At 24.1% G+C, this 18,605-nt stretch overlaps 1 protein-coding gene, 1 long non-coding RNA gene, 1 other non-coding gene and 1 pseudogene across 3 annotated transcripts; 1 reads left to right on the forward strand and 3 right to left on the reverse strand.

Moving 5' to 3' along the window:
* Window positions 1-953: 953 nt before the first annotated feature.
* Window positions 954-2,292, reverse strand: LOC131169326 (putative B3 domain-containing protein At2g27410; annotated as a pseudogene).
* Window positions 2,293-7,403: 5,111 nt separating this feature from the next.
* On the forward strand, window positions 7,404-7,599 carry LOC131169884 (U2 spliceosomal RNA). The gene has a single exon (XR_009140830.1). It is a non-coding gene; the product is annotated as a U2 spliceosomal RNA (small nuclear RNA).
* A 6,057-nt stretch (window positions 7,600-13,656) lies between these two features.
* LOC110660610 (B3 domain-containing protein At2g31420-like) lies at window positions 13,657-14,574 on the reverse strand. Its single transcript, XM_021818954.2, has one exon. It carries the CDS (start codon window positions 14,572-14,574, stop codon window positions 13,657-13,659), a length of 918 nt encoding a protein of 305 aa, XP_021674646.2.
* Window positions 14,575-16,398: 1,824 nt separating this feature from the next.
* LOC131169820 (uncharacterized) lies at window positions 16,399-17,859 on the reverse strand. The gene is made up of 2 exons (XR_009140733.1): window positions 17,577-17,859; window positions 16,399-17,196 (listed from the first exon to the last, which is right to left on the reverse strand). It is a non-coding gene; the product is annotated as an uncharacterized LOC131169820 (long non-coding RNA).
* Window positions 17,860-18,605: the final 746 nt, after the last annotated feature.

Raw genomic sequence — 18,605 nt, forward strand, 5'->3', positions numbered from 1 at the left:
ATAAGTGCTTAAGTTGTCATGGCACTAAGAGTATAAGCTGTAACTTTTATTCTTTTAATAGGAGTTGCAGTTTACTAGGAACTAAAAACTTTCTGCCACTGTTACTACATATCATCTTATGACAAAAGTTCAATACAGAAGTTCAGAAAATGTGGTAGAATGAATCTTCTAAATAAATGAAATGATGAAGGTGAGTTGATAATTGAATAAAAATTGTCATTCTATTGGGCAGCAAATATTTATGGGTAGAAAGAATCTAATTGCTTCTTAGTACTATTTATTAAACTATTTAATCATCTATTCAGTGCAAAGAAATTGAAGGTTATAAACATGGTACAAAATTCTAGAGCCATCAAGCAAGGTATTAGCCCATGATAATCCTTCACTAAGGTTTGATTGTTGATTCTTTGAAATCATTAAAACTAGAATTTTGAAGTCAAATACTCTACTAGAAGATTTAGCAATATGTATGAAAAATCTCATGTCATTTCATGCACCTCAAGAAATAATTATCATGTTCTCACAGATTCAGTTGCAGAGCTTTTTATCTGAAGCATCAAGATTTAATTGAATATGAAACTCAAATGGTTACTCAAAAATTACCAAAATAACGACAATTCACATTAGCAGTCGATTATTTGATTATTTTACTTGTGCTAAAAGCAGAGCAACATGAAATGAATTACTAAAAATCAACCAAATCAGTATCCATTGACAAATATTTCCCTAAGTTACATAATATATCCTAAATTGAAGTCAGAATGTCATAGTATAATGACTTCAAGAATATAAAAATGCAAGAAAAAAAAAGTACACTTCAATATCTAATCTGTGCAAATGAATATCCTAATTGTGATAGTTTAGATTAAGATCAAGGCAAGAGATAATAATAATAATAATAATAATAATAATAATAATAATAATAATAAGCTTTTATATACATTCATTATCCATCATAGTGCTTTTATCAATCTGGAAAACCCTGCTGATACAAGGAAAACTAAAAACAAAGAAAGAGCAGATAAACTAGCTAGGATGCTGCTGAAACCAAGGAAAACAAAATCAACGTTTGGAAACCAGTAAATCCCATACAAGTTGATGGAATTCAATCATGGTATATAGAATAATTGTTGGATTTAGATGGTTTATCATAACAGAAGAGTGATTAAAAGATTAAACTAAAACTCAATTTGTCCAAGTATCATTAAGAGAACTCAATTAAAAAAACAAACATATATTCTTAAAAAAAAAATCCATAATTGTTGGATTTTTAACTGTAGAAATTTAATATAACTAGACAAAAATGCTAATTATGCATTACATTGTTTAGTCTAAAATAGAAATAACTGCCCAAGATTACAGCAATCAAACTCTAATTAACCTCCATAAACTAGCAAAACAACTAAAATTTTAAAATTATAAATGTAGTTCTAGGTCCAACATTGTGCTATGACTCGTACTTGCACCATCCCCATTCTCCCCTTTACTGCCACTACTGCTAGGAGTAGTACTTGCATCGCCAACCTTAAACAGTGCCAACCAGAGTTCTCCGTTGCACCTGAAAGACCAAAGCTGCACTATGTCGTTTTGTTTGAATTTCCTTGATGATCCCTGATGATTCCTTTCTAAGACTTTCTTCCAACTAGATGTCAACACATAGGTACTGCTACTTTTCAAATTCCACTGCCTTAGCAACATCTTAGACTCATCACCATGAGTGTAATAGGTATATTCTCCTTCTGCTCCTTTAACTTGCTCTTCTCATCCTCTGTAAGAAAACTGGAATCTCTTATCTGCTTAAAAGGGATTGAAAAACAATCGTGGTGAGGATTTAAATCAGTAGCAAACATCTGTTTCAGTATCACCAACTTCACATCAGTGCCTCCTTTTGTTCGAATTTTATCCCACCATTCGCCAGGCATGTTAGGTGGTGTCTCAGGACCAAAATTTGCAAAACGGGTCATGTTGGGTCTCTTCAGCAATTTCCTTTTTTTCTATTCATCTTCACTACTGTTGCCACTTTCAGAGCATCGTTTTCCACAGACCCTTTTCTTGTTTTCATTCATGCTTCTAGGAGACTTCATATGAAGAAATAAAAAAGAATCACAATGAGGTTTCTTGTCTTCGCATTCTCCATGGCCCCCTCCTTTTCTTGGGCACAGGTGCTGCAAGTCGGTCATAATGCTTGCTCTTGGCTTCAGCTCTTACTTGTTGCACAAATGCAATTAGAACATTTTCTTCCAATAACTTGATCGCAGTCACCATTCTGTCAAAACACTCATCATCATCCATATCAAGAACTCAGGCCATCTTTTTTTGTCTCTTCTCTAGCGAAAAAATATGTCTACAAATTTGAACAAGCACATACCTATATATAGTTTACGACTTTAACTAATCCTTGTTGTAGTGGGTTTGAGATAACTATATTCCCTCGTGATTGATAGGAAGTAGGAAGGACAAAGTGTAATTAATGGTATCCTAGTTGATGGATGATTCTGACAATAAATTTACTCTCTTAAAATCCCTTGGAGATTTGCATCTATTGATAACTTTCCTTCGCTTTCTTTGTATTAATTATTTGTGGATTTGACATCTAGATAGTAGAATGATATTGCAGCTAAAATTGTGTATTACAATGATATATACGTTATGAGTTAGATTAGTGACCAATTAGTAGTAGTTAATTGATTTAAGGATAAAGTTATCCTAGTTAATGAATGATTCTAGCAGTAAAATTTATTGATATTTTTCTTACAGTCCCTCAGAATTTCCTTCTGCTGATATCTTATCTTTCATTAGCCTTGATTTGTTTGGTTAGTTCTTGCTTGTAGAGAATTTGATTAGTTCTAACCATATAACATTTGGGATAGATAATAGAATGATACAACTATATTTATGGAGTTGAAGCTAGCAACATTCTATCCTTACCACAAAGATAAATAAATGTGTTAGAAATTTATCTATCCTTTATTAGCAATCAAATTGTATATACTAATTATTATATATTTATTTTAACTAGTTTTTTGAACATGTCATCCACATTATTTATACCCGTTATTCGTAATTTAATTTATTTTCATATAATTTTTTGTATGTAATTATAAGATCAAAGATTACTATTTTAATCTAAATACTAATAAAATTAAACAAATAAAATATAAATAAGTAATAATTGAATTTAAATAATAAAAATAAAAATATTAAAATAATAATTACCTTTTGATAATAATTATAATGTCTTTTTTACTTCTATCTTTAATTTTATATGTTGATTTAACATGAATTGTTTTTAGTAAGTAATGAAAATTGAAATAAATTTGATAGTCAAAATTACATTAACTGATTTAACTCAATTTTAACTGTAAATTAAAAAAAAATGAGTTAAGATTTTTAACCATATAAGTATTTTTTTGAAATTTGAATTATAATAAGACTGGAAATTTAATATGTTAACATTATTTATTGTAAATTAAAATATTATAAAATAATTTGATTATTTCATAAATTCTTTCATTCATATTTTTATATTTATTAATTAATTATTAGAAAAGAATAAAACATTATAAATAAAAAGTTAGGTTAATGATTGATTGAGTTTTTATTATTTATTATTCTGTATATATAATTCTATGTAAGGTAAATTAAAAATTAAAGAAAATGAAATATTTAAATTAAAAAGTATATATGGTAAATATATTGATGAAAGTTAAATTATATAATTTAAAAATACATTATTATAATTATATCATATATTAATTTTATTCTTTAATATAACTCAAAACGCTCATATATTTACATAATTAAATAAAATTAAAAGATAAAAAAATTAAAACCTTGATGTCAATAATCAATTTTAGCAAAAACTTTTAATTATATTAATTTAACCATAAGCTTTCCCAAATGTTTTCAATTTTAATAATAAATTTAATTAAAAATAATGAACTCATCAATTGGTAAAAATAATTCAAAATTTTCCATTTATTATCAATTTTAGCTATTCCTTTTAGTTTTATTAATATATTCAACAATTTTAGTATTTTTATTAATTTTAACAAACCTCATGTAAAAAAAATAATATATAAATGCATAATATATCAAGTTTATTATTTGAAATTTTATTTTTTTTTCCTCTTTTTTTCTACTTATACTTTTAGTTTACATCTTTCCTATCATTTTATTTCAAAATAAGATAGAAAATAAGAAAAAAATAAAATATTTTAAAAAAAGTAAGAACAAATAATAAAATCCTAATAGATGTAATTATAATTTTCAAAATGATTGATAAATTAATTAAAATAATATTGTATATCAATTTGAAAATAATAGCTAAAATTGATATAAAAATAAAAAATTGGTAAGTATTAACAATATATGTAAATATTTGAATTGCTTTTGTAAATTAAGTAATCCAATTAAACTAATTGTTAAAATTAAAACTAATGTTAAAATTTTAGATTAAAGTGATAAAATTAAAAGGTTTAGCTAGAATTGAAGAAATTCATAGAAGTTTTATTTTTTTTTAGTTATTTAGTCATTAAATAATAATATAAAATTTATATAAATAGATAAAAATTTGAAATAAATAAGCATTTAAATTTGATATTATGACTTTTTTATTGTATTTTAATATAAAAATAAATTTATTCTTATTTTAAATAATTAATTATCTAAATAAAGACTAAATAATTTTTATGAATAGTATTTTTAAAAATTTTTTAATATATTTATAAATTATGGCATTTTATTGATGTAAAGAACATAATTAATTTGAAAATAGAACTAATAAATAAAAAAAAAAGTCTAAGCACTTTTTTATTTTTATTTAAAATTTTACTTGATTTTATTAAAATTACAGAATTAGTATATATTAGTTTTATTCTATTTACTTAAATTAGTCAAAATTGAAATGCAATTATAATAATTTTATTGAAGTTTTCAATACAAATTATTTTTTAATTTATTATATTGGATAATAATTTGAGAATTGTTTATTTTTATTCTTAATAAAAATTAATTAACTAAAATTTTTTTATATACAAAAATAAATTTTAAGTTTAATTAAAGTTATATTTTTATAAATATAAATAATTAAAAAAAGCTATAAATTTACGACCAATAATATAGTTCATCTACTTAAATTCGATTAAAATTTTAAATTCTTGATTTTAATATAAAGTTAACGTTAATTTTATTTAATTAAATATCTATATATATATTTACTTATTAATTTTATTAAAATAAATTAAATAATTTTTAATGAATTAATAACACTTACAGGGTTATAATTATAGAATTATTATATTACAAATTATAATATACTTTTTGATATAAGTAGAATTATTATTAAAATATTATTAAAATTTGCATTTATATTAATTATTTTAATATTAAAGAAATGAAATTATTCAGTAATTAGTGACAAATAGTTTGTCTCTAAATGTTATTAGTAACAATATAGAATTTAACAGAATTAGCATTTTAAAGGACTTGGCGTCAAATTCACTGTCGCAAAAAAATTGGTAACGATAATGTTTAGAAGGCATTTATTGTTAAAATTATTAACGATGAATATTTATGTCACTAAATTGTATTAGTGACGAATTTATATGGATTAACTGCATGTTATTGTCTTTAATATGCATTATTAATGATAAATTATTTATCTAATACTATAAATATGTTTTTTTATATTTTTATAAATAATAGATAGATTAATAATTTTTTTATTTTTTATTTATTAATTTCATGTTTTACTTAATTACTTTTTGTTAAATTTTATATTTAATTGAAGTTAAATATAAGTAGAATTAAGAATTTCAAATTTATATGAACTCTAAAATTAAGAATTTTAAATTTATATAAAGTTTAAAATTAATTTCAATAATAAAGATAAAATTACAATTAATAGATAGATTAATAATATTTTTTATTTTTTATTTTATTTAATTACTTTTTATAAAATTTTAAATAAAAGTATAAGAAGAATTAAGAATTTTAAATTTATAAAAAATTTAAAATTAATTTCAATAATAAAAATATAATTATAATTAATTTTAAAAATGAATGTCAATTTGGGCAAAATAAATATTTTCCCCTTCATATATATGTATATAGCTTATCAATAAATGTAATAATATTTACTTAGGATTTATAAATTCAATTTTAATTAGAACTGTCTTATATATTGATGCAATAATTAAGAATTTTAGAAATACATCTATAATTAAAAAAATATAAATTTATTTTATATAGATTATTATTTAAATGAACTTAAAAAGAAATTAAATTAAAAGAAAATTTTAAAAATATTAATAAAAGAATTCATATGTTTGGCTAGCTAAAATTAATTTATTTTTTTGCTATTTAGATAAATTGAAATATAATTGTATTAAAATATTTTTACATAAATAATTATAAGATAGAGATAGAAATATATAGATAAGTTTATCTAATACTACTACTACCAATAATACTAATACTAATAATAATTATTATTATTTAAAAAAATCATATGATGATTGCACTCTCTAATATAGTATATTAATTATAATAAAACTCTAGCCACTTTATTTAATCAGTTTGGTATTTATTTTTTTAATTTTTAAATATTTCTATTTTATTTAAGATATATTAATTTTCAATAGTCAATTAAATTTAATTTTTTATTATTATAATGCCAAATTATCATGAATTTTTTGTCTATATATTTATTTCATTTTTTTTAATGTGCATTGTGAATATTTCACTCTAATTAAAGTTGATTAAAAAGTTTTAATAAGATAAAATTAATAAGACATATTGTTTTAATCAATTAGAATATTATAAATAAAATACAATAATGACAAGGGAATATGAATGTTTTGATTTTATAACTTAAAATTTACTATGTAATAAAAGTTATTATAGCACATTTTAGAGTAGAGAACGATTTCAAGGTTTAAAAGAATTGCACTTTATTCCTTGATTTTGTCATAGTGAAATTAGAACAATATTTTTTTAACTTAAAATATATTAATTAATTAAATATAATTTCTTATTATTATTATTTCAAATAATATTCTCCCATTTCCACACACACACACACACACACATATATATATATATATATATATATATATATATATATATATATATATATATATATTATGGATATTTATGATTGCTGGTAGTGGGTCTACAATTACATCTAGTTTGGTTCCAACTTTGTCAAATACATGAACGAAATTGCTCTCATTCATAAATTCTCTCTCCATCATCTTGTCAGTGTGAGTGCTAACTAAGAATCAGTTGCTCATCAAAGGGGAAGCCGTATAGTACAGTGGAAACTATCCCACATTGGCTGGAAAATAATGGAAGTTGGAAAGCTGTGATTATGAAAGCAAGCCGAGGCAATTGGGCCAAGCATACCTTTCTCGGCCTTTTGGCTAAGATCAAGTGTAGTATCTGTTCTTATCAGTTTAATATCTGATACGTGGGCCAATGGCTCACATGATATTAAATTAATTTTTCTACGGGGAAGATCCATTACAGTAGCTTGCTACTCGGATCCTCGCGCGTCGCCCTTGCGTTGCACTACTGCAGGGGCCAGGCGCACCCACCAAAACTTAAGCTTAAAATTTTTGTTCTTTGTATGTTGCTTAATTATTGTTTTATTGGTACGCTAAATATGTGCCAATTTCCGATTTCAGTTTAAATTTTAGATTATTGAAATTAAATAGCTAATACCATTTAATTCTAATCTTAGTTTTGAATAAATTCAGCAATTAAAATTTTTTAAATTCAATTTTAGTCTGAAATCTGATTAAATTGACTGATTAATTTCAGTTGAATTTAAAAATAATTTTAATTAACTGTAATTTAATTTTAATTTTAAATCAGACCCATTTGATTTTGATTCTAATTCGAGTATATATGAAGGTTTTATAAGTATATTTAGTATTCATAAAAAAAAAATTTAAAATTCAGTGAGACTAATTTAAAATTTCATAATGGATATAAAAAAAATGGATGAAATTAATAGAAGTACGATTACTTTTGGAGTATTAAAAATATAATTAGTAAATTTAAAAGTTTAATGAAGCAAAATAATAGTAAAGTAAAATGATTAAAGAAATGAGTTGTATGAAAAGATTAATAGAGTAAAATTAGTTTAAAGATAAATTTGAACTAAGAGAAATATGATGATTCATTATAAGAAAATGGATATAATTATTTAATATTTATTTTTTATTTTATTTTTTTTTTAAATAAAACGTATTTTATTTTTATATTTTATTTAATGTGATGATTCATTATAAGTAAAATTAATCGTTTTGTCAGTCATAATTATTTATTATTTTATTTTAATAATATTATTTAATAATACAATTTTATAAATAATATAAATAATGAAGGTACTTTTATAAAATTTTATTTTAAATTATATTATAATAAAAATTTAATTAAGTAAAATTTAAAATAAGTAGCAATAAGAATTTTAGATTTAAATAAATTCTAAAATTATATAAACAATTAAATTTTAAGTCTTAATAATTTTAAATTTATATAAATTATAAAATAAAATTAAAAAATAAAAAATATAATTATAAATAATATAAAATAATATAGAGTAATTATATATTTATTTCAATGGTAACATAAATTATATGATATACTCTTAATAATCATTTTATATATTAATACCAACAATTTGATATAATTTTATTAAATATATAATATAAATCAAACTCTAATAAGTTATCAAGTATCAACTAACGAGAAAGTTATTATAATGTCATTGTGCTTGTGTAAGTGTATTTACTTTTTAGACCCTGATTGATTAATACAATTATGAATAAAAGATCATATTATTAAAATGATAAATAATTTACAATTTAATTAATTTTAAAATAATTTATATATAATTATATAATTAATTTTAGAAATTCACGACAATGTAATGATGATAATAATATTTATGGTTAGATATAATTATAAATAAATCTATATAATATATAAATGTGAGAAAGGGAGGTGGAATATTAAGTTTGCCTAAAATATCTTTTGTTATTTATATTATTTATAAATTATAATTTTATAATTTTTATAATTTAAATTATTTTCAGTATTATTATAAATTTAAAATTTTTAACCTACTTGCATTTAACTTTTGTTTAATTCAAAATAAAATTTTGTAAGAAAGAGTTAATTAAAATAAAATTTTATTTAAAAAAAACAATTCGCATGGAAATTTTTAAAAAATATAACATTCTTATGAAAAATAATTAACTAAAAAAAATCATATATTCGTTTTTTTAAAGTAAAAAATCGTTTTTATATATCCAATTAGGATTGAAATTGAAAGTACTATAAAGGCTGATTTTTAATTAATTATTAAAATTTATTACTTTATTATAATATACAAAATATATAAATTTTAATTTTAATTTAGAATATGTTATAAAAGGAATTTCTTATATGTGAGAAATTATACTAGTATTAGCTATGCACACTTATTCATAAGTCTTAATTATAATATGTTATAATTGTTCTGCTTAATTTAAAATAAAATTTTATAAGAAATAGTTAATTACATTAAAATAAAAACTAATATTTTTCAAAAAATTATTAATTTTATGAAAATAATTAACAAAGAAATCATAATGTTATTTCTTTTTTTGAAAAACATAAGTTTTATTTTAAAAAAAAAACATATAATTTAGATTGAAATTGAAAGTATTATAAAAGCCTTTTTAATTACAATTTTAATGTAATTAGTTAAATATAGTCATGCTATCTATTAGTTAGATAATATATTTATTCACGTTAATATTAAATTTTAATGAAATTTTATGATGTATAATTATATTATTTGTAATTATATATTTTTTAAATTAATTTTATAATTTACATAAATTTAAATTTATTAATTCTACTAGTATTTATCTTTCAAATTTTTTTACAATCTAATTTCATATATAACAAATACTTTAAGAATCATATAATAATTGGAGTAAAGTATTTAGTAATAATAGTTATAAAAGACAAGTTGCAGTGAATATTTATCAAGTGAGGCAAGTAGCAGTTAAAAACAATATTACTTGTGTTTTAATTTTGGAGATTTAAGCGTTCATTTTGGAAATAACAATAGATTTTAATAATTTTAATTTAATTAGTTGGATTAGTTTTCTATTTAAATCTAAGTTCTATTCTATTAGTAATTTTTAGTTGAGTTGATAAATGAATTTTCTTAAAATTTAATTTAAGGTTAACAGTTATAAATTTAATTGTAAAATAGTTATTTCATCAATTTTTAAAGTTAGATAGTTAATGATGAGGAATTATATTTATATAAGTAAAAATATATAATAAAATTTATTTTATATATTAACTTTTTATTAATTACATCAAATTAATTAAACTAAATCTTAAAATTTTTTAATAATTTAATACTTAATAATATATATAATTCAATTTTTTTATTAGAAAATTCATTATTTTTTTAAATTTCTTTGTAATTAAATCATATATGTATAAGAATTTCTATATTTAATAATATAAATTCTTTAAATTTTTCTATAATTTATAAATACATATAATTTTTTTTATATTGACAAAAAATACATAATAAAATTGGTATAAAAAATAATATATTTTAGTAATAAAAATTTTATAAAATTAAATAAAAAATTAAAAAAAAAATTTATGAACTTAATAGAATTTTCATATATTATATCATATATAAAAAATTATACATTAAAATTTTAAATCACAAGTTTATACAGCGAAGAAAATAACGTGGAACATACGTTAAGAAAAAAATTAGTATTTACTAAAAATCCCGTATATCTATATTAAAACTAAAGTTAAAGCAAAGAGAATACGAGGCTTTCTTCATTAGTATTCTTATTTATATTTTTTACAAAATTTTTGAGTTTTTTTCCTTTATTTTTCTATATTTTGATTGGATTAATTACTATACTTTTTAACATTAAAAATTTAAAATTAATATTTTACATAATTATTAATTATAACAATAGAAATATAACTACATTAGTTATATTCATTGTATATTATTATTTTTTTATAATTTTGAATATAATTATTACACATACATGTATTGTAATTAAAACATACATATATCATAACTTTATTTTATATATATATATATATATATATGATGCCACGTGAATTTATCTGGAATTCATGTTGAATATACAAATATAGGTAGACGGATTAAAGAGAAAAAAAGTGAAAAATTGAGAATATGATAGAAGAAATAACTATACAAAATTATAAATACTATAATATTAAAAAAAGCAAGAACATAAAAAAAATTACGCAAAAGATAAATAAGAATCGGCTATATCATAAAAAAAATTTATTTAATTTATTATTGAATGGAAATATTTATATTTTTATGTACCATTGATTAAAAAAATATAATTACTTTATTTTAAAAGTTTCTATTAAATAATTTATCAATATAATTTTACTAATTATATGTATGTAGTGAAGGGATTCGATTAGTATTAATATAAAATTGAATAATTAAAGGATTAATATAGCTTACCCTAGTTAATTTGAAATTAAATCATAGTTGTTATTATCAAAATTAAATTATTACAATAATGGATAAAAGATCAAATTACTTAGTATATAATTTATATTTTAATTAATTTTAATATAATTATCTTATAAAATTATTTTTTTTTAAAATTTAATAAAAATGTAATGATAATAAAGATATGTATTATATAATTTGTAAATGATATACAGTAATAATTAAATATTAAAAAATAAATAACTAATAAAAACATTAACATTAAGTATAATTAATTTGGAGGATTTAAGTATTAAAATCATGAATTAATGCAAGACAAACTAAACAATCAGAGTATTAATTACTAATGATTTAACTAAATTAACTATTTTTGTATTAAAACTTGACTTAATTCTATTAAAATAATTTAATTTAAATGATTTTTTAATATTTCAATTAAATTTTAAAATGATAAAATTATTAAACATTATTATTTGGCATGATTTATGGAAGACTCTATTGATAAATTCTTATCATCATTATTTTTATTTTTCAAAACAAGAAATTTACCAGAAAACCCCTAAATGAGTAATTGTCAATCCACTTCTTGCATGGATGACAACCATCCTCTAAATCTACAAGTGCTTAAGGTGTCATAGCACTAAGACCTTTAAGTTCAACCTTCCCAGAGGCTGTAACTAACAAGAAATCTGTAAAATTTACAGTTATAGAATTGATAGTCCTCTCTTTAGAAGGGTCTATAACCCATTCTTGCATTAAATGAACATCAGAAAATTCAAAAAATTCTTGAGAAAAGTTTATGCAAATAACTGGAAATGAAATACTAATTACTTTCTACTACTGTTACCAACTGAATTGTGTTTTTACATATCATCTTATGACAGAAGTTCAACACAGAAGCTCAAGAAATGTGGTCGAATGAATCTTCCAAACAAATGAAATGATGAAGGTGAGTTAATGATTGAATAAAAATTGTCATTCTATTGGGCAGCTAATATTTATAGATAGAAAGAATCTAATTGTTTCTCAGTACTGTTCATTAAAATATTTAATCATCTATTCAGTGTAAAGAAATTGAAGGCTATAAACATGGTACAAAATTCTAGAGCCATCAAGCAAGGTATTAGCCCATGATAATCCTTCACTAAGGTTTGATTGTTGATTCTTTGAAATCATTTAAACTAGAATTTTGAAGTCAAACAATCTACTAGAAGATTTAATAATATGTATGAAAAATCTCATGTCCTTTCATGCACCTCAAGAAATAATTATTTTGTTCTTATAGATTAAGTTGTAGAGCTTTTTATCTGAAGCATCAAGATTTAATTGAACATGAAACTCAAATGGTTACTCAGAAATTACCAAAACAATGACAATTCACATTAGCAGTCAGTTATTTGATTATTTTACTTGTGCTAAAAGTAGAGCAACATGAAATGAATCACTTAAAATCAACCAAATCAGTATCTATTGACAAATATTTCCCAAAGTTACATAATATATTCTAAATTGAAGTCAGAATGTCATAGTATAATGACTTCAAGAATATAAAAATGCAAGAAAAAAAAAAGGACACTTAAATATCTAATTTGTGCAAATGAATATCCTAATTGTCATTGTTTAGATTAAGATCAAGGTAAGAGATGAAGAAAAAAAAAATCTTTTATCAATCAAGAAACTTTGCTGATACAAGGAAGACTAAAAAGAGAGAGAGCAGATAAACTAGCTAGGATGCTGTTGAAACCAAGGGAAACAAAAGCAATGTTTGGAAACCAGTAAATCACATACAAGCTGATGGCCTTCAATCATGGTCTATAGAATAATTGTTGGATTTAGATGGTTTATCATAACACAAGAATGATTAAAACATTAAACTAAAACTCATTTTGTCCTAAGTATCATTAAGAAAACTCAATTAAAAAAACAAACATATATTCTCAAAACAAACATCCATAATTGTTAGATTTTTAACTGCAGAAAGTTAATATAACAAAACAAAAATGCTAATTATGCATTACATTGTTTAATCTAAAATAGAAATTACTGCCCTGAGATTACAGCAATCAAACTCTAATTAACCTCCATAAACTAGCAAAACAACTAAAATTGGAAAATTATAAATGTAGTTCCAAGTCCAACATTGTATTATGACTTGTACTTACACCATCCCCATTCTCCCCTTTACTGCCACTACCGCTAGGAGTAGTACTTGCATCCCCAACCTTAAACAGTGCCAACCAGAGTTCTCCATTGCGCCTAAAAGACCAAAGCTGCACTATGTCGTTTTGTTTGAATTCCCTTGATGATCCCTGATGATTCCTTTCCAAGACTTTCTTCCAACTAGATGTCAACACATAGGTACTGCTACTTCTCAAATTCCACCGCCTTAGCAACATCTTAGACTCATCACCACAAGGTTCCATGAGTGTAATAGGTATGTTCTCCTTCTGCTCCTTTAACTTGCTCTTCTCATCCTCTGTAAGAAAACTGGAATCTCTTATCTGCTTAAAAGGGATTGAGAAACGATCGTGGTGAGGATTTAAATCAGTAGCAAACATCTGTTTCGTTATCACCAACTTCACATCAGTGCCTCCTTTTGTTCGAATTTTATCCCACCATTCGTCAAGCATGTCAGGTGGTGTCTCAGGACCAAAATTTGCAAAATTAATTCTGTCAGGCCTTGGTCTCTTCAGCAATTTCCTTTTCTTCTGTTGATCTTCATTGCTGTTAACACTTTCAAAGCATCGCTTGCCACCAACCCTTTTCTTGTTCTTGTTCTCGTTAACGCTCCCAGAAGACTTCACATGATGAAATAAAGATGATTGAGAGTGAGGTTTCTTGTTTACGCGTTGTCCATGGCCCCTGCTTTTCTTGGGCACATTTGCGGCAAGTCGGTCGTCATGCTTGCTCATGGCTTCAGCTCTTACTTGTTGCACAAAAGCAGTCAGAACACTTTCTTCCAGTAACTTGATCGCAGCAACCGTTCTGTCGAAACACCCACCATCACCATCGGTATCAAGAACTCTGTCCATCTTTATTTCTCTCTTCTCTAGCAAAAAAATATTTCTACAGATTTCAGCAAGCACAAACCTATATATAGTTTATGAGTTCAATTAATCCTTGTTGTAGGAGGAGTAGTTTAGGATGAATCAGTTTATGACTTCAATTAATCCTTGTTGTAAGAGGTGTAGTTTAGGATGAATCCTTGTTGTAGTGGGTTTGAGCTAACTATATTCTCTCTCTCGTTATTGATAGGAAAAAGTGTAATTAATGGTATCCTACTTAATGAATGATTCAGACAGTAATTTTACTCCCTTAAAATCCCTTCAAGATTTGCATTAATTAATTATTTGTGATATCTTTTATCTGTTGATATCTTTGATTAGTTTTCTTTGCATTAATTTATCATTTGTGATATCTTTCATCTATCGATGTCTTCATGACTTCATTTACAATAATCTTGCTCTGCTTCAGAACCTTGAAAGCGCATGATACGCTTGTGTCTACCTCCTTGCCAATCGCTGATATTAATTTGTTATTATCTCTAATTTATTAATAGTTATTATTTTAGCTGGCAATGTTAATTTTTAATATGTCTAATTTAAAGTTTATTCTCAAAATTTAATTTTTAATTTCTAAATTATTGTATTATAAAAATTTTGATATATTCAAATTCTGTATATATTTTTTTGGTATTTAAAATTTTATATAATTGTTATTACAAGTGTCGCAATAATTTTTGAAAAACAATAGAAATAAAAAATAAATAAAGTTATAGACCTTGATGAGTTTTTAATAATTCATTCTAAAAATTTTAAATTTAAAAAATAATTAAAAGAAAATATTTATTACGTATCTTTGATCATTTTATTTATTATAAATAATATATATGATTTATTTGAAGTTCGCCTCCTATTTATATCCAGGAATTTCTTAATAGTGCAGCCATTTACAGTGCTTTCAAGAAGTGAAACAATCAAAAAGCAAGAAATAGGTGCATTTTCTTCATTTGAGTGATAATTGAATAGGTGCATTTTCTTCATTTGAGTGATAATTGAGTTTTTTCTGGTACGGTAAAAGTATGTTAGTGTTGGCATTTAAGAGTGCTTTGAATAAGTGAAACAAGAAAAAAAAAAACAATAAATAAGTGCATTTACTTTCATATATATATACCCTTTAAAAAGAAAGGCAAAATTATGTGATTGAATGCGCAAGTCTTCTCTTTTTCAGTTGTCTTATCAAGGAATTTTTTAGAAACTGTGGTTGTGAATACATTTCACAATAACTATATGTCAAGTTTTCCCTATTTTTTGTTGGTTAAAGAATGTTGAATGTTCATAAATGGGATTGATCTTCCTTTTCTAACAATTGTAATTTTGAATTTTGATCCATTCAGTGCTTCAAATACTTGATGAACAATGTCATAGTTACTACTTGCCCCTGCTTCTTGTGTATTGAGATATAGTTAGTGTTGTGAAATGCATACTGGTTGTGCAGAAAGAATTAGCTAGGAAGTTGCTTAATTAGAATGCTTATGTTTCAGAAGATGTGGATTATTTAAACACTATATTGCTATGGAAAAATAATTTAAAAGTCAATTTATTCACTTGCTGAATGCTAATATCAAACTGACATGCATATTGATATTTTACTTGACTGGTGGAGGATGGTATGGAATAGGAATTAAGTGGAGGTCATTTTTCCTTTTCAGTACAGCACCAAAAACTTCAACCATGTCAAGGTTTTCTGGCTAAACTCCGGTTGGAATAGATAATAGAATGATAAAGCTATAAATATGAAGTTGAAGCTAGCAACATTCTATCATTGGAGATCCGCCACAAAGATAAACAAGTGTGTTTAGCAACCAAGCTGGTGTATTCTTCTCCACAGGCATAAAAGAAGTTACAAGGGAAATTTCCATCAAGGATTATATAGAGGAATCATGGAGCAAACATCGTTTAGCTACACTATGGGCTGCCATATTCCTCATCATGTTGACATAAACAAATTGAGTAATCCCAAAATTTGAAATTAGCTGCATTACATCAGAAATATTTCCTGCAATGGACAGAGTGCAATCTACTCTGTGGTGCAAGGCTTGGATGGTAACTAAAGAATTCCCTTCTACCAGGATGCAAGAAAAACCTCTCAATGTAGACATTCAGATTGCTTCCCAGCATGCAAAAGCCTCTAGAGTTAAATGGTCAACTATCCCTGCAAACTGGTGACAAGTTTCTCTGTAACCACTTGTAAGCAAATAGGTTGCTTAGGTTCTACAAAGGGCAAAACAGAACCAAAATAGTAACTTTGCCAAGAGCCCAATAAGGGAAAAACAGCAATCAGTAGCCTAAGCAGTAATAGTGTGTCCCTGACACTTCTTGTCCGGCTCAATTTGCCTTTGTTTTGTTGCTTTGGGAGCTCATCTGCCTTCTTTCTTGTTGTCTCTCTTGGAACCTTATCAGCATATCTAGCTCATCCCACCCACCAAACTTCTTAGTCCTCCTGGTTTACTTCCCACATCTTATCAATCACAAAAGAGAGAGTGTTGCCAGTCCTAATGGAACAGCTAATGCAATGAAGAAAGATTTAGGGCCTATTCCCAGTAGCAATGAAGTACCAATGGCAGGAACCATCCAACCGAAAGGTCTAATTACCTGCAGCAAATGTAATTATATCATGACACTTTCCAAACATTATTTTGAACTATATCAATGTTTACAAATTAGCAAAGAAAGCAAGTAAAACCAATCATTTACATGGATACCCAATTATTTAGGAAATTGCTCCTCTTTAATATACCCATAATCTAAAAAATTGTTATGTCAATAGCATTACTCATGGCATTTTTATGGATTTGAAGCTAAAGTTCAAATCATAGCTAAGATAATATTAGCAGTTATCTTGATCCATATTTCCAGATTGTGCTAACCAAGAGTTTAAAAATAAAAAATCCAATTATCATCATCACCAATATTATAAAGTAACTCCACCTAGTAATTAACCTTGAAAATCATCAAGAAGAAAAAGCAGTCACCTTGAAAATCCATAACTCATTCTCCTCATCATCATTGATCCAACTATCTTCGTTATCATTAGACTACTAGATTCTATGATTTGCACCATCACTGAACCCGAACTTGTCCAAACCGTCATCGTCGCCGGCTTATAGCTCGTCTTCGACATTAATTCTGACGCCGCCGGTTGGTGAAGTAGACCAGAAGTTCTTCACGCCAATAGAGGCAATGAGCCTAGTAGTGTTGGAGAATGTGTGAGGGTTTAGAAGTGGCAGTGATGGTGGTCTAACGAAGAGGAGCTCAAGAAGGAGGAGCTCAAGAAGGGGACTAAGTTCCCATTTGCGGGACTGTTGTTTTCCGTTTTCCATTTTGCATTTTGAAAGCTTGTAGGTTACCAGTCTCAGAACTAAACGACATGGCGTTTGTCTCAAAAGGCAAAATCAATATTTTACTTTTTTTTTTTCTTTTTTTCTGTGAAAGTTTTTTTTGCCTTTGAATGCTTAAATTTTAGAGTATATTATTATTGAATTTTTATATTTTAAAAAATATATTATTTAATTATTATATTTTATTTTTATTAAATTATTTAACCACTTCGTAAAATTTTTCTTTAGTGAAAAATTTTAAGTAAAAAACTCCTTTTAGCCATTTAACTATTATCTGATGGTCAGAAAAGCCCTTAATTAAGCCCCTAAATTATTAAAATATATCAAATAAACCTTGTATAATTAAATTCTAATCCAATAAGTCCACTCACATAGTCATGGGTGAGCATTCGGTTAACTAAATTGAACTGAATTGAATTTTTAACTAACTAAATTATTAATCGACTCTAAAAATATTAACTGAATCAAATTAAAATTGAAAGAAAATCAAAATTAACTGAAATAAAAAATATTCGGTCAGTTATTAGCTATAACCGAACAAACCAGAAAAAAAATATATTTCTTATTATTAATTATTTAATAAAATATATTTATATTCTTTTTTATTTATAAAAAATAATAAATATTATTTAATATCAATAAGATAATAATTATAAGTTAAAT

This window comes from Hevea brasiliensis, chromosome 10 (assembly GCF_030052815.1).
Source record: "Hevea brasiliensis isolate MT/VB/25A 57/8 chromosome 10, ASM3005281v1, whole genome shotgun sequence".
Lineage (NCBI taxonomy): Eukaryota > Viridiplantae > Streptophyta > Magnoliopsida > Malpighiales > Euphorbiaceae > Hevea > Hevea brasiliensis.

Excerpts from the sequence above, each read along its gene's own strand:
- LOC110660610 (XM_021818954.2), bottom strand. The coding sequence starts at position 14,574 with ATGGACAGAGTTCTTGATACCGATGGTGATGGTGGGTGTTTCGACAGA.